The following is a 26,745-nucleotide window of genomic DNA, read 5'->3' on the forward strand; positions in this document are numbered from 1 at the left end:
CTGTTCAGTGCCCGACCACCCTCTGGGAGAGCCTTTTCCTAATATCCATTTTGACTGTCCCCTGACAAAGCTCCAGACATTCCCTTGGGTCCTGTCATTGGTCCCAGAGAGCAGAGATTGGAGCTGCACCTCTGCTGGCCTCGGGAGGAAGCTGCAACAGATGCTGATGAGGTCTGACCTCAGACGTCTCTTCTCTGGGCTGAACAAACCAAGTGATCTCAGCAATTCCTCATTCAACGACCCTCTCACTCTGTGTAACTCCCTAAGAGGAGGGTGTAGCCAGGGGTCAGGCTCTGCTTCCAGGGAACAAGTGACAGGACAAGAAGAAATGGCCTCAAGAGGTGCCAGGGGAGATTTAGATGGGACATTAGGAAGAATTTCTTCAAAGAAAATGTGATTAGACATGTAACAGGCTGCTCAAAGAGTCACCATCCACGGAGGTGTTTCAGGAACAACTGGATGTGTCACTTAGTGCCATGATCTAGTTGACAAGGTGGTATTCAGTCACAAATTGGACTCGATGATCTTGGAGGTCTTTTCCAACCTAAATGATTCTGTGACCTTGGCCAACCTGGAGGCTATGGCCATGGCAGTGGGGTATGGGAGCAGCCTGAGACCCCCGTTAAGACATAAATGGCATGGAGGGGCTGCAGAGGGCACGCAGTACTGGGCATACAGCCGGTGGTTTGGTCCGTGCCCAGGTGCTGTAGCCAGGCTGGGCACTGGCGATGGCCAGTGCTGGCTATGCTGGTGTGATCCGGGTGGAGCCCTTCAGGTCTGTGTGCCCTCGTGCTGGCTGTGGGAGCTCAGGCCGTGGTGCCAGTGAAGCCGCACAGCTTTGGGGACACCTGAGCACAGATGCGCTGCAGCCACAGCCCGGGGAGAGGGTGACACCTTCGTGGGGACACAGAACGGGTCCGCTTGGAAGGAACAGCAGTGGGTCATCTGAGCCCTCCGTGCAGACCCCGACACCCACCGAAGGACAAGCTGGCGGTGCAAACGGACGAAGCGGAGGCACCGAGAAGGTCCACCCGCCCCGCCCGAGGCCGCCCGAGGCCGCCCGAGGCCGCCCGAGGCCGCCCGAGGCGGCACCGGGGCCCTCCCGACCCCGCCCCTACACCGCCAAGCGGAAATCGTGGTGGGAGGGGCTTGCGGGCGGCGGGGCCGCCCGGGCTGCCGGCCGTGTCGCCGCGCATGCGTGCCCCGCCCCGAGAGCCCTGTCGAGGGCTCTGGGCGGGGCTTGAGGTGGCGCCTCTCTCCCCTGGCCCCGCCCGGCTCGGTAAATCCGCCGGGAGGCAGCGAAGGGCGGGGCTTGTGCTGGCCCTGCCTTTCGGCGTCTGCGCGTTGCGGTGGCTCCGGGCGGGGCGGCGCGGCGCGGCCGGGCCGGGGATGCGGGTAGCGGGGCCGGCCGGCTGCGGGCCGCCCGCGGGCCGCCACCGCCGCGGCCGGCCGCCGCTGCCGTCGTCGCTGCCGTTGCTGCCGCCGTTGCTGCCGTTGCTTCTGCTAGCGGCGGCAGCGCTATGTGCGCAGGCGGCCGCCGCTGAGCCCCTGCGCCGCGCCCTGCTCGTGCCGCCGCGGCCTGCTGGACTGCAGCCGGCAGCGCCTGCCCAACGGGCCGGGCCCGCGGAGGATTCCGCCGCTGCCCGCCGGCACCACGGGGCTGTGAGTGAGCGCGGGGGCTGCGGGGCCGGACGGGCGGTGGGCTGTGCGCAGGTCTCGGCCTGGCGGGGGTGCGGGCCCGGCGGCGGGGGCGGTGCGAGGCCCGGGCTGAAGGGCCGGCAGGGCTCGGGGCTCGGTGTCCTTATCTCGCTCTGTAACTCTTATCAGGAGGGTGCAGCCAGCTGGGGGCCGGGCTCTCTTCCCAGATAACAAGCGGTAAGACAAGAGGACATAGTCTTCAGCTGTGCCTGGGGAGGTTCGGGTTTGACATCTGGAGGAATTTCTTCACAGAAAGGGTGATTAGGCATTGGAAGGGGCTGCCTAGGGAGGTGGCGGTGTTCAGGGAACGACTGGACGTGGCACTCAGTGCTGTGGTGTGATTGACAGGGTGGTGTTTGGTCATAGGTTTCACTCAATGATCTTGGAGGTGTTTTCCCACCTGATAGATTCTGTGATTTTGTCCGCGGGATGTTCTCACGGAGCCCGGAGGGCTGCGGGCAGAGCACCCGGCAGTGGTGCCCCAGAGTGGGGAGGCAGCTCTGCAGGTGGGGTCTCACCTGAGCGGGGCAGAGGGGCAGAATCGCCCCCTCCTTTGCTGCTCATGCTGGGGGATCAGCCCAGGGCTCGTGGTGGGGGTGGGGGGATATTCTGGGCTGCAGATGCACGTTTCTGTTGAGCTTCTCATCCACCAACATCACCAAGTCCTCCTCAGAGCTGCTCTTTATCCATTCTGTGTCTATCCTCTGTTGTGGCTTTCAGGATTTTGGCACGTGAAGCATGGGTGATGTTTTTTCTTCGCTAGTACTACTCTAGCAGTTCTGAATCTAAATGAGCTATAATGTATACCCGCTGTTTAAAATTAATCAAAGCCTAATTTTTCTCACATGATCAAGTCCCTGATGTGCTTTTCTCTATTAGTTCTGTGATACCATTTCAACTGGCACTGAGGACTAAAAATTCTTCTTTTTCCTAATTCTCTAATTACTTGCAGGTGGTGCTTCCAGTGTGTGTGTGTGCAGGTTGGTTTTATTTTCACTTTTTGTTTTTATTGAAGCCAGCAGAACAGAACTTGGTTTTCATGACGGAAGTGCTCAGGAAACTAACTTCATTTTGCCTCTGAAGTTATATATGTTTTGTGGCTAGCCTGGTAGGTGATGAAAAGCGTTGTGAAGTTAGGGAGTTATGAATTTTTTTTTTGTATGTCTGCCTCTTAACATTAGTTTCTGTAGAGTAAGGAATGCCAGCCCTGTGTGTAGGAGCAGAGAGAAGCACAATGCTGGTGGTCACTGCCTCTAGTCCCATAGTGGCAGGTGTGTTTATGTATCCTGGTAACCAGACAGACGATGAATAGTAGTTGTTCAGGTATCAGTTAATTAGTTCAGCAGGTTCTGTTCACAGTAGATTTTTTGGGTGAGCTCAACTGGCTGCCTGCATTCTGCATCAACACCTCTACAGTGCCGCAGTATGCTCAGCTTGGCTGAATTAGGATCATTCTTCATTATCCATAATCACTTTGGTATGTGTGTTCTGTGTTATTTACTTAAGAGATGAGTACCATTTAAGCTCAAAATGAATGTTTAGATGATGTTATATACAATACCAGATGAATCTCTAAAATACAAATTTTGCGTGTTTGCTCTGTATTCTGCACAGCTTGGGCCTCCCAGTTACAAAGGCTGCTTAAAGGATGGGTTCTTTGGTTTTGGCTTTTCCAGAACAAGGGAATGGCATCTGGTTCTCCAGAATAGCAGGAATCTTAGCTGTGTGATTGAATGATCTCTGAACACAGAAAATCAGCCATTGTATTTAATTCTGTTTTTTGTGATCAGTTGGTCTGTTTGAAAAAGAAAAGCATTAGTAACAGAATGTAGATATAAATAATGTCAGAATCACTTTAAATATCAACTCTACCCAGCTTCTTGAAAGAAGACTTCTTGTAATGAAAACTTCATTGTAGTCCAAATCTGAGTAAGAATAGAAAAATACTTCCCGTGCTTTCTGAATTAAAATCTTAATTTCTAAGTCAGTATTTCGACAGTAGGTTTCTAAGGGGGATAACTGGATGTTAGCACATCCTCATCACCTTGGCCCCATGGCTGTCAGTATTTAGGAGGAATTTGGAGGAATTCAGTGTCCTGAATAATTTTAACTTTTGGTCAGTCCTGAAGTAGTCAGGCAGGTGGACTAAAAGATTGTTGTAGGTTCCCTACCCAGTTAACATATTCTATTATAGTCTTCCTGAAAGCCTTAGAAAAATCAAGTTTCAGTTTTCTATGTGTATTAATCTTGCTTCCAAGATGTATGTCAGTGTCCACTAGCTGTGCCTGACATACAGGTTGGTCTGGCTCAGAACCCGTGGCCTGGTTTTGCTCATTAGTGGAGTATCTGCGCACCTTGAGGGGTGCAGCGTTATCTTCCATGTCCATTGTCTCCTTCCTCCATCTGTTGCGCACTGGTTCTTTGGAAACAGCATGGCTTAGTACTTCCTGCTCTGGTTAAACATTCTGCTCCAAGATTAGACTGCCAGCACTGGCTGGGTGCCTGCATGTTTGAAAAATTCAGGAAAGTCTACTGCTGGGATTTGGGATCATATTTCCCTCCACCTGTCTGTGCCAGGCTCCTGCGGATGCCCAGAGGCTTGGGTTGAGCAGGGTTCAGGGGAATGTGGGCAGCTGGAGAGAGTGTCTTGAGCATTCAGCCCCCTGAGGTGGGAAGCCTGCTCAGGAGCAGCTCATGCTTGGTTGTTTTTGTGTTTTTCCTAGTGTTTAGGCCTGGCTTAATTACCACATGTACTGACGAGGCAGAGCTGCAGAATAGTTCTGCAACTGGCTGCAGTTCTTCTCTCCAGGTTCTCTTGAGTCTTTTTTTTCCAATTGTTTCCAAACCCACACTGCTCTATCTGTATAATTTGCATCCTGGTGTAATTAAAAGAATACATTAGCTGCCTGACTTGCCACGACACCCAGGATTTTAATAATTCAGCAGAATCTTTACACTGAACCTGAGTGAAAGTTAACAACTGTAACTATACTGTAGTCTGTCAATTGTCAGTCCATGTTGTCTTTTAGTAGGTTGTGGTCTTACAGATCAAAAATAATCTGCCAGAGCTCAGGGAGTGTTTGGACAATGCTCTTAGGCATGTGGTGGAATTTTGGGGTTGACCTGTTCTGGACCAGGAATTGGACTTAATGATTTTTGCAGGATCAAGTTTGGCCCTTGGTGTATTTGGAGTCAAGCACAGGCCCAAAGCTATTGCACAAACAGAGGAGTGTGTGGATGCTGTGGCTTGTCCAAACCTGCTTGTCAGTGGAAATATTTTGAATTATACTCATTTGCATTTTAATATTCATTTTAACAGATAAACAGAGTTTTGGTTGCAAAGTGTGATTTTGTCTCTTGTGTCAGCATAGCTGCTGCCTGCCTGATACACAATGATTCAGGTTCTTGGCGTGAGCTTTCGGAGATTCACCTCTGTGCTGGACTTGTACCAGCAAAATGTCACATAGATGGGTTGGTTTCACCTTTTGGACTGACATCTGCCTGTCCTTTCTGGTGTGGCTGGGACTGGGTTTCCATCACAAACCTGATTTTTTTGGTCCATCATGACTAGAGGCAGCCCGTGCTCGGAAATGGATGCAGCTGTTGCATTTATGCACCAAGTCCAAGGCAAAACTAAGATACTGTGTAAAGTTAGAGCAATGGGAATAGCACCAGCACCCAATGTGAGCATTAAAGCTGGGTTTAATGACTCTTGCCCGTTGAAAGAGTCCAACTCCTGCATTTGATTCTTAGAAGTAAAACCAGCTGGTGCTAAAGCATCTGTTTGCAAGATTCCCAGCCTCAGGGTTCTCTACTTCAGCTTGTTTGGGAATTCTGTGTATATTGTTCCATTAAAATAAACCTGCCTTGGCTAGTCAGCATCTTTGGAAAGCTGAGAAAATGGAAGCAGTTCAATAACGGGTGTTTTGTAAGAAATTACTCTTATGTCCCCGCAAAGTTTTTCTTTCTTGTAGTGGACTAATGTTGTTAATAAAGCTCTGGATTAAAGCCAAAATTTGCTGGTCAAGTACAATGTTCCTATCAAGAAGCTTTAACTAAAGTTTTTTTATTCGAACAGACAAACAGAACTGTTTAGACTTTTAATTGTGACTGACCACTAAAACAAGCTCTTTTCTTTAGTGAAGGAGCAACTGTATAAAATACATAAATGCAGTTTCAAACTTGAGATTGCATAACGTATACATGTTTTGGGTTTGTTGAGCTTTTTTATTATTATTATTATTCCAGGAACTAAATAACTTTTTTCTCTGTTCTCTAGGGATTTAAGTCATAATCATTTATTATCATCCAATTGGAGCATTGATTTGTCTGTCCCTACTCTCCAAGAAGTGTAAGTTATTTTTTATGAGGATAAAGTCTAAAGATATCCTTTCTAATTAGAATGTTTTATTGCATGTCAAGATACCTGGTCTGTCTTGCAGAAATATTCAGTGCAAATTAATTAAAAATTGATGCTTCATATTGGCAGCACATTTTATGTATAAAACTATTGTGTTGTGAGCAGAAATCTTTCCCATGAAAGAGCAGAAGACCAGTGTTTTTAAAGAGAAATGAGGAGTATTTGTTTTGGCTATAGCTGATTTTAAATGAAAGAGAAATAATAGTATCCATGAAAATGAGAAAAGCTAGCATGTTTCACTGTTCAAGTTGTTAGTATTTGAGCTCTTGAGGAATCTTTTTTGTCAACTGCTAAGTATTGTTAATACAGTAAAATTTTTAAATGCATTGATATGTATTATTTCTGTATACAGAAGGATTTTTCTCCTCTTTGAAGTGTCAGTAATTTTTTTTGCCCTCTATTTAAGGAAAATGAATTACAATGAGCTAAGTGAAATTCCATATTTTGGAGAAACAACTTCCAATATAACTCTTCTTTCATTGTAAGTAATAGCTCATCTGCCTTTTTCTTGTTTAACAAATGGGAGAACCATATTAGGGTTCTGCTATCAAATTGTAGGAAAACATCTTTTTTCTTGAACTACTGCTCACATGAAGAGCATCAGGGAACATGTAAGCACTCTTTAAAGAAATACAAATCAGTTGGACAATCAAGTCACCCTAAATTACCAATAAAATGCAGTCAACCAAGGCAGGCAGCTTTGAAGGGGTGGGATTCAGTCCAGGAACTTCCCACTCATCTGTAGGCCTCAGAATTTGAATCTGTTCATATTGGCAAATCTGTCATGGTGGCAAATAGCTCTTGGATTTGCAGTATTGCTTTAGGAATCAACACTTTTGTAAGCATGTTATGCATGTCTCATTCATGAAGCTCACTAGTACTGTTGATATACCGAATCCTCTTGCTGTTTCAGCTGTGCATCCAGAAGGATGAGATGCTGTGATAATCATATTTATTGCTGATCTTTTTCAGGGTGCACAATACCATTCCAGAAATAAATGCTGAGCAACTCCAGGTCTACCTTTCATTGGAAAACCTAGATCTTAGTTCTAATCATATCTCAGAAATTAAAGCCTCTTCCTTTCCACGAATGCAACTGAAGTACCTGTAAGTATGAATGATCTTCTGTCTCTGGCATTCCTGGCTCTGCAATGAGAGTGTTGGAGACCTTATTTACTCTTAAATTAGTGTCTTAAAGTTGACATCCTTACACAGCTTTGAGCTGGTAGCAGTGCTTAATGGAGCTACAGATGTCCTTGAAATAAAATAGTTTTCATACCAATTTGTATTGTATTTTCCCAAATAACACGGAAAACAGCAATTGCTGTTGTCAGAATGTAGGTACATAAGCCATCGGGGACAGGGAATAATTTCTGCCCTGTTTGAGTAGATCACTGTGGACATTGTGTGAACCGCTTCTAACTAAAGCATGGACATGCTGTAAAAATCAGCTCCTCACACCTATTCCTTTGGGAAAAAGGATTTAGCTTGGTGATTTAGATTTCTCATGTGACTTTGCAAGGGTCTTGGGTTCTGTTAATCAGTGGTTGCTCTGAGGTTCTTGTGCCATTGTGTTCATCAAATTCTCTGTGTTCTGAAAGACCTCCTTCCTTTCTTCCTTAGGAATCTGAGTAACAACAGAATAACTACTCTAGAAGCAGGTTGCCTTGATAACTTATCTAGCTCACTAATGGTGATAAAACTGAACAGAAATAGGATTAGTATGATTCCACCAAAGATCTTCAGATTGCCTCATGTGCAGTTTCTGTAAGTAACAGTCTTGAAAACATCCAAACAACATTTACAGCTGAGCTGTTAATCTCAGCATGTTCTTGACTTTCACACAGTGATGCTTGTTGCAAGGTGTCTTAATATTTGACTGTCATCTTTATGAAAGGGAACTGAAAAGGAACCGGATTAAAATAGTGGAAAGTCTTACATTCCAAGGATTGGAATCCTTAAAATCCTTGAAAATGCAGCGCAATGGGATTAGCAGACTAATGGATGGAGCATTCTTTGGCCTGGGTAATATAGAGGAATTGTGAGTATGCCTGGTTATGGAGTATTTTAGCATAAAGAAAATGGCTCTGGGTGGTTGTGTCCTGTACGGTTTCCCTTACATCAAGGCTGTGCTGAGATATTGACAAAATCATAGGAAAAGAGTTTTCCCATTATTTTTATGTCATGTCTGGTTACTTCAGAAGTGCTAAGATACATTTCCCCATTCCTGGAAGTGTTCAAGGCCAGGTAGAATAGGGCTGAATAGGTTGAATAGAGCAACCTGGTCTAGTGGAAGGTGTCCCTGCCCATGGCAGGGAGCTGGAATTGGAAGATCTTTGAGGTCCCTTCCAACACAAACCAGTCTTGTGATTCCTTTATATTGGTCCTCTTTCCAGCTTCTTCCTACATGTTGATCAAGAATGTTTGTCTCTGTAGTTGCTTTTTGCTGGTTTTTATTTGCAATCCCCATAACATGGGGTTGTTCTTTCCTCCGTGACTTTGACAGTGTGAACACAAGGATGTGTGATGCGATGTTAGCAAAAGACTTCTTTTTTAAGAAGTTATTTTTGAGAATAGAGACTATAGTTTTGTTTCTGCCACTCATCCCTGAAGCTGGTGTTTAGTTACTCAGTTCTTCATATACTTTAGTTGCTTTTTTAAAATTCAACAGGATTGAAAGAATAATGCATTTTGTGTTGTCTGAGGCTTAAAGTTAATAAATAATTTTGACATCCGTAAGGTGAAATTTTGTAAGTAGATGTTTCATTGATTATCTATTTGGCAAATGTTTTTTCCGTCTAATTCATTAGAGAACTGGAACATAATAACTTAACAGAAGTAAACAAGGGCTGGCTGTATGGGCTGCGGACATTGCAACAACTCTATGTTAGCCAGAATGCCATTACCAGGATCAGCCCAGATGCATGGGAATTCTGCCAAAGACTTGCTGAGCTGTAAGTCCTGGGCTACTATTTATTGGGGATTTTTGAAATGTTGCAGTTATTGATTGGCAAGAATGAATTACTGAAGGAAGTACTCAATTTCCTTGCTAGGCCCATGATGATGTTGTATTTTAATTATAAGTATTCTGTTAGAGAAATTAGAACACAATAGTTAATCAAGTCAGATAGTATCTTAATAATTAGTCCCCCTGCATGCCTTTAAAGTGTGTGTTGAATGTTTTCAGAGACTTGTCATACAATCAGCTCACTCGCCTCAAGGAATCTGCCTTTCTGGGACTTGGTTTATTGGAGAAGCTAAACCTGGGTGACAATCGCATTAATCACATTGCTGATGGTGTCTTTAGAGGTCTGACAAATCTTCAAACCTTGTAAGTACGGAAAACTTCAAACAGAAGTTTCAGTTTAGTGCTATTTTAGTTTAAGTGGAGCTTTTGGAAGTAGAGACAATGGATATTGCACTGTGGGAGCCTGAGATCATTGTTGGTGCTGTCCTGCCTGCAGGTGTGGAAGGGCTGATAATCTTTTGGCTTGCCAAGATGACAGAATTCCAGCCCAGCTAAAACAAGCCAACTGCTCAATTGCAGAGGTAGTAAGAAACAATGACTTGGTGACCTTGGGTGCTCAGATGTGTGTCCTGTGGCTTCTGAGAGGTGTGGGTACCTTGTGTATCCAGTTGTGGAGCAAATAGCCTGGAGCTCTTTATTCTAGAGGGTTTCCTTAGGTTTGGAACCTCAGAAAGCAAGGCCTGAACCTTTCTGTGTTGTAGAGGGTGTGGTTTAACCTATCTTGCTCATGTTCTGACCTCACAAACATAACAGGGGGTGTAGAGTTGCTTCTTGCTGTTTAAGGCACAGCTTTGCACTTGCCAGGATTTTTTCTGGCAGATCTTGGATATTTCTGAAGAGATCCAGTCCTGTCCCAAGTAGATCTGAACAGTTATAATTATCTTAAACAACAGTACTTGAGAAAGGAGTGAAAATTCATAACCCCTCTGTCACTTCATTAAATAAACGCTTAAATAAGCAAATTCACCAGAGAGATTCATGCAGTAAGTCATACTCTGTTAACCTTAATACAACCTTTTAATGAAATAATTAAACCTAATTTCTTAGATTTAGAGTAGCATGAAAATGAACAAGAGCAGATTAATTAGTAAGTTGTCCTGGGCTTTCAGGGGTGTCAACAGTGAGGGCCTGACCCTTTGCTTTGGGACTGGAATGTGCAGGATGGAGAGCAGGGATGATTAACAAGGCTCCAAGCATTAGTGCCCAGCCAGGCATGAGGAGCCAACTCCTCTCTCACACAATGAGGGGTTTTCTTTTGGGCTGCTCACTCATTTTGCTGAGTGGTCTGAGTAGTGGAGTGTAAAAATACCTCAAAAAATGAGAGATACCATGTGGTTTTAGTTCCATTGTTGATTGTGTGCTGGTTGTTTGGTGCTACAGCTGGTGTACATATTTCTGTGTGTGGTTTTAACAGGACTTCCATATTTCAGAGTAAGAAAAGTAAGAAAATTGTTGTTACCACTGATGATATCCTGGAGGTTGATCCCAGTCTCTTCCACAATGGTGTTCTACACAGTTTACAGTCTCACGTAATGGGAAAGTAGATCCTTCATTTTCCCCTCATTAGCACAGGGAAAGAGGTGCTTATATGAGTGGTATATACAGTTGCCTGTGTATGCAGCTAGATTTGTGTCAGTTGACTTGTTTGGAAGCTTCGTCTAGCTGTTTGTAGAATATCAGGTAAAACACAGGGCAGACTATTTTTTATTAGCGTGATTTCCTTTAAATACACTCCTCTCTATGCATGGTGGTATCAAAACAGCTGCTTTTGGCTCAGTCCATGCCATTCAGGCTAAAAATGCAAGTGAATTTATTTCATCTTCTTTCTGAAGAGCATTTAATCCTCTCCAAACTGTATTGCTCTATTGCTTTTGCTGTTCAGACCTTTCTTCTCCATGAGGGGCTGAAGTGCTATGCTGAGGTCAACCAGAAATACCATTAGCTGATAAAAAGATTTGTGAGCAGAATATCAACTTCATCTTGAAAAAGCCACCACGGTGTGCCTGGCAGGCCTACACTGTAGTCTGGGTGTAATTCCTTAATATGCTAATGCTGGTATAAGCCTGTTACTTGTGAAGGTTAATGCTGCTGGTGTATTGGTTAATTCTCTTACATGAACCAACTTGCTTCAAAAGCCTCTCCCAGCTCCTGGCATATAGTCCATCACATGAAAAGTACTGGTCAGACTGGGGCTTTCCTTAAATGCCACATCAAGAAGTTCTGCTGCGCAGTTTGTTTGTCATGCTTACTGCAGCACTTACCATGAAGTTTTCCCTTTTACCCCTCTGAAGTGAGAAATTTATTTCCTGACAAGTTTAGTTTTGTAAAAGATTTGAGACCTTCCAGGTGTGCCAGAGCCCCATAGCTGGCCTGTCTTCCCCAGCTCACCACTAGCCCTGGTTAGAATGATGTTCCAAGTCTTCTTTCTGAGAAATGTCTTCTCCTGCAGGGACTTGCGGAACAATGAGATCTCCTGGGCCATAGAAGATGCAAATGAAGCTTTTGTGGGACTCAGCAGGCTGGATAAACTGTATGTATTACAAATTAGGGGAGCAACAGCATTTCCCAGGCATGCAGAGAGGGAGAGTGCAAAATATTAAGTAATTGTCAGTCAATGACATGAGGTAGAAAGTCTTTCTCACAGTGTTTCCACTTGTGTGTAACAACCACTCGATGTAGTCCTGGGTTCCTTGTTCAGGGGCATCAGATCCATGTAGCACTGCATTTCCTTACAGCACCAATTTGATGAGATGAAGCATAAGTATTTGACTGCATTTATTATTGAATACCTCACTCCCTCTGTGTGGTGATTGTCATTTTTTGTGTTTCTTTGGTTTGGGTAAAAGTTACTACTTATCAAAAAAACAACCCCAAAATACAAAGTATTTTTGAGCAAATTTGAAACACTATTGCATTAACAAACTGCTTGATACTTAGACTGTGCACTTTTTATCCAGTGCCACGTGTTTTCTGGGAAGTTCCATCCTGTGTAGTTACAAACTTTGTTTATAACAAATAGCCTGGTGTGAGGGTGCGGTCCCAGAAGTTGTATGGTGGTAGCCGGTTGGTATTAGGAAGTTATTGCTCCATTCCCAAGTTCTACTTATTGCTCTTTCATCCTCCTGACTTAAATTATCTTCTGACACATTTCTGATCCAAATCTCTAAGTTAAAAATAGAAAAGAAGCCCTGTTCTCAGGAAAAATAGTTGAGCCTTTAAGCTAAAAAGAATAGTATTTAGTCCTGTATCTCAACTACCATTGAAAAAAATGTAGTTAAGCATCATAGGGTATTTCTTTTGGGTCTTGTTTCTGAACTCATATTGACATTCAGACTGGTTTCTGGGCCTTTATTTTCAGAATCTTGCAGGGAAACCAAATTAAGTCAATTACCAAAAAAGCATTCTCTGGTCTCGAAGGACTTGAACATCTGTAAGTATTTTAATTTGTAGAACTCCTAATTATTTGTCAACTTTGGTCTTGTGCTCTTTGTGAGATTTTCAAGTATTTAACTGAAGGCAGCATGAAATCACACTGACTCCTCATTGTACTCTTTGCTTAACTTACAGAGATTTAAGCAACAATGCAATAATGTCCATCCAAGAAAATGCCTTTGCCCAGGCTCAGCTGAAGGAGCTGTAAGTTCATAACAATTATTTAGAGATTCTTTACAAGCCCTACCTTGGAAAGAATTCTTCAGCCATTGTAGGGTTGTTTGAAGTTGTCTGAAGTGTGCCTGCTTTCATCATGAAATATTTGCAGCAATGCTGGTAAAATATCAACTCAAAGTTGGTAGCAGAATATTCAGATTTAAGGTTTGATAAAATCTTCAACTGTATTTCCTTATTTGCAATTAGGAGGAGTTAACTTTTTCTTGCAGTACTGAACCATTAAGCTTTTCCTATTCTGATTTTGCAGCAGGCTCAGTGCTGCATGTAGGCAGTGAACAAAACAAATAATTCATCAGGAATCTCTCAGGGGGATTAGCAAATCCTGGTCTTTTCTTCCTATTTTTGGGGGCTAGGGAAAGGCTTTAAAATTCACAGCTAGACAGTATTTTCTACGTGCTTAGCAGATGTTTAAGCTGATAGGGTCTCTTGTGGTCTTCAGACATCTGAAGTAGTATAATGTGAAATGACCTTCGCACCCAAGACTAATACTACTGTAATGCGGTCCTTTCTGTGAGATAAAGTCTCTGACTGTTGTAATCTGGTCTAAAACTGTTTACTACTCCATTAGTTAACCTTGGCCAGATGGACTTAGTCTGCAAGATCTGCTGCTGTGAGGAGACTATTTCAGGTATTAAAGTTGCGTTCTCTGATGTATTTTAAAAGTGATGAGTCATTGATATGTGCAGGCAAAGAGTAGGATGGAATCCTGGCTTGTTTGGCCTCTTTTCTCCCATGACTGGCTGCATCTTAGGCTAGATCACTTCTTATTAAATGCTAGACTGTCTCAAGTCAGTCAAACTCATATTTGGAGTATGGCAAATAAAACTCAGCCCCCATGTCCTGAAGTCAGTTCAGAGGTGGCGTCTGGCTCTCCAGCGAATGAGTAATAATACTTGGGAAACTTTGAAAGCAGATGGTAGGAAAGAAGAGACCCATCATTGCTTTCTGTTGGTAGGTTTTCTGTGGAGCAGAGAAAACGAGCTGCAGTTGATATCTGTATGAAACAAATCACTTTTGGCCTTAAATATTTATCCGCTGGCATTAAAATGAGAATTGAGGCTTTTGCTCATTTCATAATGGCAGTTGTGTTTAGTTTGAAACATGGAGCTGCACTGCAGTGTTGTGTTCTTTTAATTGCTTTAAAGAGGGATGAGATAATTGTAAAGACAGGCTTAGTGGTTTTGGGATTGTTTTTTAGAAGTTGAAACTCTGAGTTTATATTCTCCAGGGTTAAAATGAAATGTTAGATTTTAATTATGATATAGGGGGACTGATTCTAGCATAAATACTCAAGATTTTATAATGAATACCTGTAAGTATAAAATAATACTGTAAATATATGTCTGTATGTGTATGCTTTAAGTTGCTTTGCTGTGTGAAATCACATGTATGCATGTGAAATAAACTTCACTCACCCTTTTGTTTTGCCCTGTTTCTGCAGAGTGTTGAACACAAGCAGTTTGCTTTGTGATTGCCAGTTGAAATGGCTGCCCCAGTGGCTCAGTGAGAACCATTTGCTGCAGGCTGTCAGTGTCAGCTGTGCTCACCCTGAGTGGTTGGCAGGACAAAGCCTTCTCAGTGTGGACCTTGATGACTTTGTTTGTGGTTTGTATTTTTAGTGACTTTTGATATAAAAAGCACAGTAACACAAGTTTTGTAGCTGAAATCAGGCTGTAGTTCTGGGGAGGTACTTGGTCCTGGCCATGGTGCCCATGTACATCCCTGAGTCTGCTGTATGTTTGGGGTTTAATTCTGCATCTTTTTGCTCTGTTTTATGGTGTTTGAGCACTGAAGTTAACCCGAAGGAGTAGTGCTGTTGGGCATTGTTATTTATTTAGCTTACTAGTAGGAAAGGATTATGCTTTCATTCTCCCTGCTTATGACTACTTTTAGCTTTGTAAGGTCTGTTTGACACTTTCTTCCTGCTCCTTGCCCGTACCAGCAGAATATTGCAGAATCATAAAATAGTTTGGGTTGGAAGGGACCTTAAAGATCATCCAGTTCCAACCCCTGCCATAGACAGGGACACTTTCCATGAGAACAGGTTGCACCAAGCCCTGCTCAACCTGGCCACGAGCTCTTCCAGGAATGGGACAGCCGCAGCTCTGGGCAAAATAGAGTAGTTCAGGCTCTGGCGCATTTTCTGGTGCTCCATAACTGTGATGTTTATGGTGGTCTGAAACTCTTTGCCCAGAGTCTGCGAGAAGCCTGTGGCAGACCTGATGTTTCCCTTTCCTGGTGAGCAAATTTATAACAGTTATTTGTGTATGTGCAATTCTTTCATTGCTTTGGTGGCAAAGGCTACAATAGTATTCATGTAGGTGCATGCATCAACCTCTCCGCTCCAGTACCACCACAGTGGCATCTGACAGAGCTCTGCATGTGCCTGTGGGAGTGTCTTGGCTGAATTTATGGATGTGGAAATCATTTTCATCGAGTGGGATGAGTTAGTGGAGTTCCAGCTTGTCATGCTTTGTGCTTGTGGAACTTCAGGGCTCTTCAGGGTATTTAAACTATCTGAAAGTAAGTCTCAGTCCTTCATAAAATGGTCTGGCTCTTCAGCTGAGCAGGATTTTTGAGTGTGATCTAAATATAGCAAGTTTCAGAAGTTGGACAAAAGGCAGGGCTGCTCAGCACCACATTTCTACACTGTTTTCAATGCTGATTCTTCTGCCTCCTTCACAGCTTGATTTCCAGCTCAAAATAGCTGAATTTGTGCCCCTCAAGCAGGACATCTGTTCCCAAAGTTTTGGTTTTGTTTGCATTCTTTCAAGTGAGTTTTCTTGCAGTATTAATTCAAGTTTAAGAGGAAAGTAGCTGATCTTCGTGCTTTTCTTTTCAGATAATTTCCCTAAACCACAGATCAGAGTGCACCCAGAGACCACGGTGGCCCTGCGAGGCACAAATGTGACCCTGATGTGCACTGCTGTGAGCAGCAGTGACTCCCCCATGGCCACGGCCTGGCGCAAAGACAGCGAGGTCCTCTATGATGCTGACGTTGAGAACTTTGCCAGGTACCAGCAGCAAAGTGGGGAGGTGCTGGAATACACCACTGTCCTGCACCTCTTCAATGTGAATTTCACTGATGAAGGGAAATACCAGTGCATTGTCACCAATCACTTTGGCTCCAATTATTCCAACAAAGCCAAGCTGACTGTCAATGGTAAGTGATAATGGTAAAAAAAGAGAAACACTCTGAACCTAAAACTCCATTTAGGTAGCTACAAGTCTATTTTTCACTAAAGCTGGCCCAAAATACTCTTGCAAATATCAATGGGATTTAGATGTATCACACATAATTTTATAAAGCTAGAAAGAGGTGATTTTTTTTTGTGGATGAAAAGCCTCTGTTCACTTTTTTGACAAGTGGCATTTATCTCCCATGCTTTATTAGAACACAATTAGTTGTTCATTTTGTTAATTGGAGGTGGAATTCTTTAAACTAAAAGCTCCCTCTACTGTCTTCTCAGAACTCAGCACCTTTCCCACATGTTTGTAAAACTGGGGAAGACTCATCAGAAAATAAGTGTTAAAAACTTTGAAAAGTCAAAAGTGAAGTTTTTTTTTTATTTTTAGCCATCGTGATTGTTTCTTTTGAGGGAAGGGGAGGTAAGAAGACAATGTTCACATCAGTCAGCAGGCCACTGGTCCCCACAGTACCTCAGAGCAGAGGTGATGAGATGGAAGCTTGCCTTCCCTGTTAGCAGAGAAGAAAAGTGTGGCAAAGACTTTTCCCTTGATTCTTTCCATGAGAAATCATCTTCTTCCCTTCATCATCTTAGAGGAACTTAATGGCTTTAAACTGAAATAGGGTACGTTTGTATTGGATATTAGGAAGAAATTTCTCCCAGTGAGGTTGGCACAGGTTACCCAGAGCAGCTGTGGCTGCCCCATCCCTCTTAAGTGTTCAAGGCCAGGCTGGACAGGGCTTGGAGCAAGTTGGGAGAGTGGAAGGTGTCCTTGCCTTTGGGCATGTATTGTCTTAAGGATCTCTTCCAACTCAAAACTTTCTGTAGTTCTATGAACACTGCAGATTCTGTATTTAAATTTTGGGAGAAAAGCTCTTAAAAATAACCACTGAAAATTTGTGCAGTTCTTCAGAAGAATCTGTTGCTCTCTCTTACGGAGTGTTTCAGATATGTTTTCAAATTTCCTCTCTACTGGGGAACTTTTGCTGCATTTTACCTGATAATGAAAATGCTGAATTGATGTCCCCTTTGTTCCAGAGCTCCCTTCTTTCCTGAAAACTCCCATGGATCTCACTATCCGCACCGGGGCCATGGCCCGCCTGGAGTGTGCTGCTGAGGGCCACCCACCCCCACAGATCTCCTGGCAGAAAGATGGTGGCACAGACTTCCCTGCTGCAAGAGAGAGGAGGATGCATGTCATGCCTGAGGACGATGTGTTCTTCATTGCAAATGTGAAGATGGAAGACATGGGGATCTACAGCTGCATGGCCCAGAACATCGCAGGGGGACTGTCAGCCAATGCTACCCTGACTGTGCTGGGTAAGTGTGACTGGCCTGTACTGGCAGATGGATCCCTGCACAGCTGAGGTGGAAGTGTAGCTTAGCTATAAGTAGCAAGTTGAAATGGTGGAGAATGAAGTTAAAATACAAGGAGCAGCACTTGGTGTGATGTTTACACAATGAAGCTTTAGAACCTGAGTTGCAGAGCTGCCTGGTGGAGTTGGAGTTAGTGTGATCTTTGCAGGGAGCTGAGCGGCATATCTTAGTCCAGCAGTGTAGATCAGGCAAGTAATTTGTGTTGCTTTATAGCAAATTTTGTCACAGGTAACAAACTTGCCACAAAGAAGACCAGTGGGATCTTGGGATGCATGAGAAAGAGCATTGCCAGTAGGTCAGTGAGGTGATCCTGCCCCTCTGCTCAGCCCTAGTGAGGCACATCTGGAGTACTGTGTTCAGTTCTGAGCTCCTCAGGACAAGAGGGATGCAGAGTCCCTGGAGCAAGTCCAGCAGAGGCTACAGAGATGATGAAGGGACTGGAGCATCACTCTTAGAAGGAAATGGTGAATGGTTGGACTTGATAATCTTAGAGGCCTTTTCAAACCTAAATGATTTCATGATTCTGTGAAAGGCTTATGGAACTGGGCTTGTTCAACCTTGAGAAAAGATGGCAGAGAGGAGCCCTCATCAATGTGTGTCCGTGTCTGCAGGGAGGGGTCAGAGGATGGACCTGGCTCTGCTTGGTGCTGCTCAGCCATGGGACAAGAGGCCGTGGGCAGAAACTGATGCACAGCAAGCTCTGCATGAATGTGAGGAAGAACTTCTTTACTGTGCAGGGACAGGCTGCCCAGAGTGGAGTCTCCCTCGCTGGAGATGTTCCTGGATGCAATCCTGTCCCATGTACTCTGGGATAACCCTGCTTGAGCAGGGAGGTAGGACCAGATGACCCACTATGGTGCCTTCCCAGCTGACCCATCCTGTGAACTATGCTGAGTAATAATGGAAGGTCAGTTCCTTCCAGACTCTTAACATTATGGCCAAATTTAGAATTGGAGTGGCACAGGTTTCCCAAAGCAACTGCAGCTGCCCCATCCCAGGAAGTGCTCGAGATGCTTGGGTGGGGCTTGGAGCAACTTGGTCTAGTGGAAGGTGTCCCTGTGTATGGCAGGGGATGGGACAGGATGATCTTTGAGTTTCCTTCCAACCCAAACCATTATAGTTTTCCATGATACTTTAAAGTTATCTTACAATTTCACTTTTTGTCCCAGAAACTCCTTCCTTCATGAGGCCCCTGGAGGACAGGACAGTGACCCGAGGTGAAACTGCCGTCCTGCAGTGCATAGCTGGTGGCAGCCCTGCCCCTCGCCTGAACTGGACCAAGGACGATGGTCCCTTGACAGTCACCGAACGGCATTTCTTCGCTGCAGCAAATCAGCTCCTCATCATTGTGGATGCAGGACTGGAGGATGCTGGGAAGTACACATGCATCATGTCCAACACACTAGGCACTGAGCGTGGCCATATTTACCTAAATGTCCTGGCTTCCCCCAACTGTGATTCTTCCCAGAGTGCCATTGTCCATGAAGAGGATGGCTGGACAACAGTAGGGATTGTGATTATCGTTGTTGTGTGTTGTGTGGTGGGAACATCCTTGGTGTGGGTTATCGTCATCTACCACATGAGGAGAAAGAATGAGGACTACAGCATCACTAACACAGGTTAAGTGTCAAATCAACCATCTCTGGTCCTGTTTTTAGTCCAAAACACTTGAAATTTCTGGATTTGTTACAAATGAATAAGATTAAAGAACTGAAGATTTCCTTCTAAAATCCCTTCAGGGTTTTGCTCAAATTCCCCCATTTTAGAAGTTCTTTTAAATACCAGAAGTGTGCTAATTCTATTCCTTATACACTCGGTTTGCCCTACATTGAGGGAAAACAGTAAAGTTTGGAAGTAGATATTTGAATAAATTTAGAAATGTTTTCAGGGCCTGGAATAATAGGTGTAAAGTATCTTTCTGGCCCTGTCAGCTTTGAACTGGCTGTCTGGATTTGTAATTACTGAGGTAGAAAAACGATACCTACATGCAAGTTGAAATTCTGGATATTCTTGTTAATGTGGGGAATAGTGGTGGTAATACCTTGAAATCTTCACACTGTTTAATGTTGCCAATGTTAATTCTGCCTTGCAGAGGAGATGAACCTACCTGCTGACATTCCCAGCTACCTGTCCTCCCAAGGAACACTGTCTGAGCCTCAGGAAGGCTACAGTAGCTTGGAGGCAGGGAGCCATCAGCAGCTGATGCCTCCAGCTGGCAGCTACATGCACAAAGGCACAGATGGTAAGCAAAGGCCTCAGGTGTGTTGCCAGTGCCTCATCAGGATGCCAATGCACAGTCTCATCCTCACAGCTTAAGTGTCAAGATAGATCTTTATCCTGTTTCTTTCCTTTGGCATCTCAAGAGCCCAGGCAGAAGAGGTGGAAAATAGATTTTGCTTGGAAGATGACTAGCTGTGACTCCTATCCTTGGTATAAGGTTGGCTGGTTGGTTTGTTTGAAGGTTGGTTGGCTTGTTACAGTTATAACTGAAGGGTCTGCACTGTTTCCCTACCTTGTTTGGGCAATTTTCTGGATGTTCATGTCATTGAGCTACAGAGATGCCTTCTTTGTCATCAAAATGCTGAGGACTCATCACTCGTTATATAGGCTGGCTTGAAAATTGATCCTCAGTGTAAATTTTTCACACCCGTCCATGGTCCCTTCAGCCCAGTCCCACTGCACTAGAGTCTCTATGAGGAAGGAGTTGAGAAGCAGCTCATCTAAGTGACCGGTTTATCATCAGCTCTGATGTGTGTGGGCATGCAGGGGCAAGTGAGGTCCAAGCTGGATGTGGGCAGGTATCCCAGTTTAATCTCTAGGCTGTTTCACCCTGGTGCTCAAGCTGGCTGCACCTGCATTGAACTTTTTTGCCCATGAAATAGGGGAACATGTCTATGGTTCCCCTGGTCAGCTTCAGAAGGGGACTGCTGTGGAGAATTTGGATGGGGGAACCTGGGGGATTTCTCATGTGACCTCTCAAGCCAAGTACTCTGTTACTCCCTTAACTGTAAAAAGACCCTTCAATCTGTGCTGCTGTAATAAATGTTCATACCAGGACATAAAGCCTGTGGAAATCTGGCATCCTCATCCTTTTGAGAGTATTTTATTTTTCCATTGTGTTCATCAGGTGGTGCAGCACCATTAGTGATCTGCTCAGATTGTTATGACAATGCCAACATCTACTCCCGGACCCGAGAGTACTGTCCCTATACCTTCATCACCGAGGAGGACCCCCTGGATCAAACCCTCCCGAATCTCATGGTGCAGATGCCCAAGGAAACCTACACAGCACACACCCAGAATGAAACCAATGCTCTGGGTAATCTCTTAGCAGACAGAGATGTGCCCATCTTCCTTGCCAACCATGACAAAAAAAGTGATAAGAAAATCTCTTCCCAGCAGATTATTGGTGAGTGTCCACTTTTCCTTTTGTTGCTTTGTATTCCCTAATAACTTTAGCTTTTGTTATGCTGCCCTTCACTATTGACAAACAGCTTCAAGTGCCAGTAGTTCGTGGAATAACTCACATGTTAAACCACTTGTTCTCCAAATGCCCATGTTGCATCAGCAAGCAACAGTTTGCATGCAGTACCTGAGACTGAAGAGGGTGATGTTAAAAAGATAGAATTTCTTAATTTGCAGGTTTAAGTTTGTGGAATGTGAGCCTTTGCTTATACTTCAAGGACATGTATTAACCAAAAGTTGGAGCTTCACGTAAGAAATTCAAATAGCCTTTCTGTTTGAGCTGGCCTGAAGTTCAAAGAACTCCCTAAAGTGGTTATTTTTCTGTTGACTTTCTTCCAGATCACCTTTTTAAAAATTCACACTGAAACTCTGTGTGTTCCTGGTTACTGTAAGAGATTGCTGGAAAAGGAGAGCATCTAGTAAAATATACTCTCAAAACCAGAGAAAATAATCTCAGAAGGATTGTAATTGCCGAGTCACAGAGCTCAAATATTTTTAAAATCTCAGTGTGATTGATCTCTGCTCTTTATGAGCAGTGACAGCACCTGAGGAACAGCTGGAGCTGCGTCAGGAATGGTTTGGATTGGGTATCGGGAAAAGGTCCTTCCTCCAGTGGGTGGTTGGGCACTGCCCAGGCTCCCCAGGGAATGGTCATGGCCCCAAGGCTGCCAGAGCTCAAAGAATGTTTGGACAACGCTCTTCAGGCACAGGGTGGAATTTGTTGGGGTGTCTGTGCAGGGCCAGGAGTTGGACTCCATGATCCTTGAGGGTCCCTTCCAACTTAGGATATTCCTTGATTCTATGAACTTGATTCTGTTTATCTTCTAATTTTTCTCCCTCAGAGCCCTTCCAGGTTCCTCTGTGGGGAGGCAGCAAAGACCTGGCTTGCTCTCACCCGCAGTTCCTGCACCATCCGTTGGCCCACGAGGCCCCACAGCCGCTCCGGAGCGACAGTATTGCCAACAGTGGCCGGGACCAGGCATCGCCCAGGCCCTGCCGGAGGCTGCGGGAGGAGAGTTTTGATTTTAACAGGACACGGAACATTCATGACCACAGTGAAACCACATAAAACAAAGCCTTGAAAGCAAATCCACGTTGACTGACTGTATTTACTACCTCAGTACTAACCCCAAGGCCAAAGATGCTTGTGTATGTGTCTGCAAGTACTAAAGAGTACTTGGAGGAGATGCCACATGCCCTTTTTTCTGCAATTTTTCCATTGGAAATGGGAATGTGCATCAGAGAACACATGGAAAATTAGTGCTATCTACAAAAATAACATTAAAACATGGATTGTGTGATGCTGGAAGCAGTCTTTGTGGTGGTGCATGTTTTGGAAAGCTCTGGAGAACGTGTGTAGCTATTTCAGTGTTTTGTCTGCTTGGAAACAAACCATCAGGGCCTCCTCATGGAATTCCCCTGGAACTGTAAGTGTAAAACTCTTGGCCAGCTTTTCCTTCCTTAGACTGTTGGCAGGTGTCTGTTGCCAGTCTGAATTTGGGGCTTGTTTTCTTCTATGAATAATGGACTCTAGTTGTAAATAAACTCGCATTTATAAATATTTTGTATACACTAAGCATATAAATGTGTTGACTGTAATGTAAATTATTTTTTATTATGCCAAAGTATGTATCATACTGTTAGTCTTGACAGCTGCATATCAAGCCATATGGGGAGCTTGGGGGGACTGAAAGCTTGTTTGTGAGGGAATAGAGCTGTCTTTGTTTTGAAAAGTGCATTTACTTATAGATATGTGGTAGAACTGTGATATTGATGAATTTCATTGTTGCCTACAACTGTGTGCCTGGCTGCAAGCTGATTCATTTCATGATAGTAGCAGAATTTCAAGGTTTTTCTAAGCTTTTATCTATAAAAAACCCTTTGTATTGTATCTGCTGAGAGGGTCTCCAGCTGACAGTTCAGTGAATTTTTTTTCCTAGCTGACAGTTAAGTGAACTTTTAAAAAGAATGTGGTGATGAAAAGCATGAGGTAAATTGAGAGAGCACTTGATGAATACTTATTTCTTCTGCATAGCCAAAGGCATATGGAATTTAAAACACTGATCCTTTTCTGTTGTAAAATATCAGGCTACATTGTTGAACTAATAGTTCCCTTAAATCTTGGTGTGGTCAAAATATTTAAGTATTTGACTGGTGAGAAATTATACCATGCAGGCAACCCCTCACTACTGAAAGATCTTGCTGACACAAAGGAAGCTCAGACTCCATAGTTTCAGTGAGATGTGCCTGAGAAAATGAGGATGACAAATGACATTATAAAGGCTTCCTGGAAAGTTGTTCTTTTTGAGGGAAAATTCCCCTTTTTGTAGAATGTGTTGAAAGACTCCTCAGGGATGGGTTTTCAGCAGGTACATTCTGCTCTGTGGACACGCCTTTAGAGTGAGTTGCTTCCTTCCTGGTCACTACTGTCTGCTTTGGAGCTATAGGATTTGGACCCAAATAAAGCCATCTGTGTGATATTTTTATAAAGAAACCCCTTTTTGGCCCAGCTAAGTTGTAGGTATGTGAGAATTCCCATTGATCCATTCCTGGACTGAAAGGTTTGCGACTCAATTGTTAGGTGTAGTGGTGCAGAATCACAGCAGAATTTAGAGACTGAAGTATTTGAGTAAATGAGTGGGGAAACACTGGGATTAATGGTGCTTTTCCCATGGCTCTTTGGACAGGAATAACAGTCAAAACCTTGCAAATGAGTAAATATTTTTAAGGCCTCTTCCCATGCTCTCAAAGCCAGCATGGCTGCTTTGGTAGACAGCAGCTTTAGTGGAAAGGGGATGCAATTGTCCTTGACCTTTGGGTAAAATAGAGAGAAACACAGGTGTGTAAATTTTGGGATTCTGACAGGTGAAATCTTAATTTTTTTTTTATCAGTTCATTTCTTTCTGGTTTTATTTCCTCCAGACTTTTCCTTCCCAGGTAGCATTTAAGGCACAGTGCTTATTCTGAATCCAAAGTGCTCCCTGCTGCAGGGACCCAGCACTGTCAGTTTAAATCCAGACGAAAAAAGTCATGCCATGAAACTATAGCAGCAGCAAAGCCCTTATCATTTTGGGCTGCTCTCTCAGCCAGTAGTCACTCAGGCTACTGGGACAAGGTGCTGCTGGCATCCGTGATTCCCAGCAGTGGGAAAGCTGCGTCCCTGCTGCTGCTCTCTCATCGCCACTTGGCAAATGCTTATTCCTGTTTCTTTCATTCCTTTCTCGCTTTGTAGGAGCTGAGCTCACACATCTGTCACAGTGCAGCTGGCATCATCCAGACCCTGAGAGTACTTGGGGTACAACTCCCTGGAGCAAGAGAATTCGCTTTAGGTAGATGAGACCTGCTTGTCCTGGGTCAGGGCTTTAAAATCGCTACTGTCTGTACCAGGACTATGTTGGCTGTCAGAGAGTGCAGCTAAAGCTGCTCTGACTTCTGTGAGAGATTGGCCTATAAAAGCTGAATCCTGAATTAAGACATTTACATCCTTCCACGAGCATTTAAAATCTATAAGCTGGTTGTAAATAGCTGATGCTTGTAAGTAGGTGACACTTTGCTGCACTGTGGAAAAACTTCTTTGGTAGACTTGGAGGAGAAAATCATGTGTGTCTTGTTTCCCCTTTGCAGAGGGACAGAGTGGCCTTTCTTTTTTTCAGTAAAAACAAGCAATTGCCTCAATCAATGCCAAAGCACTACCGGTACAGGAACTGAAGGGGGTCAGAAGCAGCAAGAGCAAAGCTGCTTCTGTTCCCTCTTGCTATTTCCTATTGTCTATTTATATTTTTTTCACAGCAGAATGTACATTTTGTATAGCATATGTAATATATGTTTGTCCATTGTAACATATGTCCAAACAATAAAATGCTGTATACATTGAACATTCAGTGTAACTCTGTTAGTTTGCAAATTGAGTAATTATATTTTGTCCTGTGGTATTTAATTTTCATAGGGGGGAAAAAATAGAGTAAACTTTGTGAACTGGACATGGTTCTGGGACTCTGAGATTTGGACAAGGTGACCTCTGGAGGGTGTTTGCATCTCAACCATTCTCTCATTCTGTGATTGTCATTTCAGTTTTCCTGCAGGAAGTACCTGTACCCTTTTTGGAAAATGGGGGAGGGGTGGTTCTTCTGTGGTAGTGTTAACTCTGTGCCAGGAGCCTTGCAGATCACTGTGCTCCCCACACTTTTCTCCTGATTTTCCAATGCTGCCCTCCTGTACTTTGGATCCTCTGAAAAGATGATTTTCTTTCTAGCAATGAACTGTCAGCACAAGTTGGTGGGAGCATCTCCCACATGCCAGCTGCAGGACATGCTGCTAGCCCAATCCCTCCTGAAAACCAGCATGAGCTTTTTATTCCTTTGAATAACTCCCTCTCTATCTCCCTGCATTCTTCTGCTGGTTCATGTTCTGATAAACACCTTTGTTTTCCTGTGCTCTGTCCTGTGTTCTTCACTATTGTACCTGTTCCCAGATCTTAGCACCGACTAGCTTTTCCCAGGTTAACTTGAGCTCCTGCAGCTGCTTCATCCCCGACTCCTGCTGACAGATGTTTACACCCAGGGAAAGGGCTCCCAAGACCTGCATGTGCCTTGTTCCCCCCACCCTAGACACCCTGACCTCCGTGCTTATTCTGGACTAGGACTTTGCACAAGGGCATGCAGTGTCAGGACAAGGGGGAAAGGCCTTAAGCTGATGAGGGAAGGTTTAGAGTAGATATTAGGAAGAAATTCTTCCCTGTAAGGGTGCTGAGGCCTTGGCACAGATTTTCCAGAGCAGCTGTGGCTGCCCCATCCCTTGAAGTGTCCAAGGCCAGGTTGGGCAGGACTTGGAGCAGCCTGGTCTACTGGAAGGTGTCCCTGCTCATGGGCAGGCGGTGGAACGAGATGAGGTTTTAGGTCCATTCCAACCTAAAACATTCCACGATTCTGTGATTTATCAGCTCACATTCCTGATAATCAGGGATTCCTTCAGCCTCTGCCTGGACTAGGACACTACCTGGCTGGGCAGGGGTCAGCAGAGTCCCCTGCCACCTGAGGAGGACCACCTTATATTTATAAACCATATTGGGGTTTCCCTGGAGCTGAAGCATTCAGAGTGTCCACAGCATTCCCCAGATGGCAGCTTTTTGTGTCCTCCTAAGTATTTTCAAGCCGCCTCAATTGCAGGAGAATGGCCTCAATGATCCTAACCAGCCCCACAAGCCTTGATTTATCCAGGAGTGTTATGGAACCCCACCCCTGTGACCATTTCAACAAGATGCTCAGGAAAAACCAGCTACTGCCTTCCCAGGCAAGTTCAGCTCTCCCTAGCACAGTGTCAGAGCCAACAGCTATTGCAGATAAGATCATGAATAGTTAATGTTCTCAGTTACCCAAGCATATTTAAAAATTAACACAAGCCTGGTGCTGATGAGAGTAAAAAACTGGGTCATCAAAGACAGGAAAAAAACGGAAAACAATTGCACTTGCCCTTGGGCTTCACTAATGACTGGGTTTTTGTGGAGGATCCTAGTCCTTCCTCTCTTTAAGCCTTCAGTGGTTTAATACTGGATGCTTCATTAAAGCACCTTCCCTTTTGCCTGCCAGGTTCTCCTCCCCTCCTTCCCTCCTGCAGGAGTTTCTGGCCCCTTTGGATGTGTCTCCAGGCTCCAGTGTGATGGTTGGTGCCGTGAGCATGAGGCTGGGCACCGTGGAGTGAAAGAGCTGATGAGCACAGTGTGGTGGGCAGGGCTGTGTGACATGGGGACGTGAGCAAGGGCAGGGGGCTGGGTGAATCCCCCTCTGGGAGCAGCCCCATGTGTCCCTGGGGTACCTCCAGACACCCACTTGGAAAAGTTACCCCCTCATTTGTGGGTTGATGTTGTCACCTTCTGCTAAATTGACCCTCAAGTCCCTCAGGTC

The 26,745-nt window shown here is 44.4% G+C and overlaps 1 protein-coding gene across 2 annotated transcripts; it reads left to right on the top strand.

Annotated features, from left to right (window-relative positions):
* The first annotated feature begins 1,471 nt into the window (after window positions 1–1,471).
* On the top strand, window positions 1,472–24,712 carry LRIG2 (leucine rich repeats and immunoglobulin like domains 2). 2 transcript variants are annotated; one of them, XM_030965694.1, is made up of 18 exons: window positions 1,472–1,662; window positions 5,978–6,049; window positions 6,525–6,599; window positions 7,091–7,225; window positions 7,742–7,885; window positions 8,016–8,159; window positions 8,929–9,072; window positions 9,306–9,449; window positions 11,596–11,676; window positions 12,505–12,576; window positions 12,714–12,782; window positions 14,257–14,420; window positions 15,658–15,978; window positions 17,042–17,323; window positions 18,550–18,999; window positions 19,473–19,622; window positions 20,508–20,789; window positions 21,688–21,914. In XM_030965694.1, exons 3-18 carry the CDS (start codon window positions 6,529–6,531, stop codon window positions 21,912–21,914), a joined length of 2,880 nt encoding a protein of 959 aa, XP_030821554.1. In that variant the 5' UTR covers window positions 1,472–1,662; window positions 5,978–6,049; window positions 6,525–6,528. The 2 variants fall into 2 exon arrangements, with proteins under 2 accessions (XP_030821554.1, XP_030821555.1); XM_030965695.1 differs by lacking the exons at window positions 1,472–1,662; window positions 5,978–6,049 and having other exon boundaries at window positions 6,529–6,599; window positions 21,688–24,712.
* Window positions 24,713–26,745: the final 2,033 nt, after the last annotated feature.

This window comes from Camarhynchus parvulus, chromosome 26 (genome assembly GCF_901933205.1).
Source record: "Camarhynchus parvulus chromosome 26, STF_HiC, whole genome shotgun sequence".
NCBI classification, from domain to species: domain Eukaryota; kingdom Metazoa; phylum Chordata; class Aves; order Passeriformes; family Thraupidae; genus Camarhynchus; species Camarhynchus parvulus.

What these genes read in the sequence shown, in the direction of transcription:
- LRIG2 (XM_030965694.1), top strand. Translation starts at nt 6,529, where the DNA reads ATGAATTACAATGAGCTAAGTGAAATTCCATATTTTGGAGAAACAACT. An exon ending in CGAATGCAACTGAAGTACCT is followed by an intron (nt 7,226 to 7,741) that starts GTAAGTATGAAT and finishes TTTCTTCCTTAG; the next exon opens with GAATCTGAGTAACAACAGAA. An exon ending in CAGGCTCAGCTGAAGGAGCT is followed by an intron (nt 12,783 to 14,256) that starts GTAAGTTCATAA and finishes CTGTTTCTGCAG; the next exon opens with AGTGTTGAACACAAGCAGTT.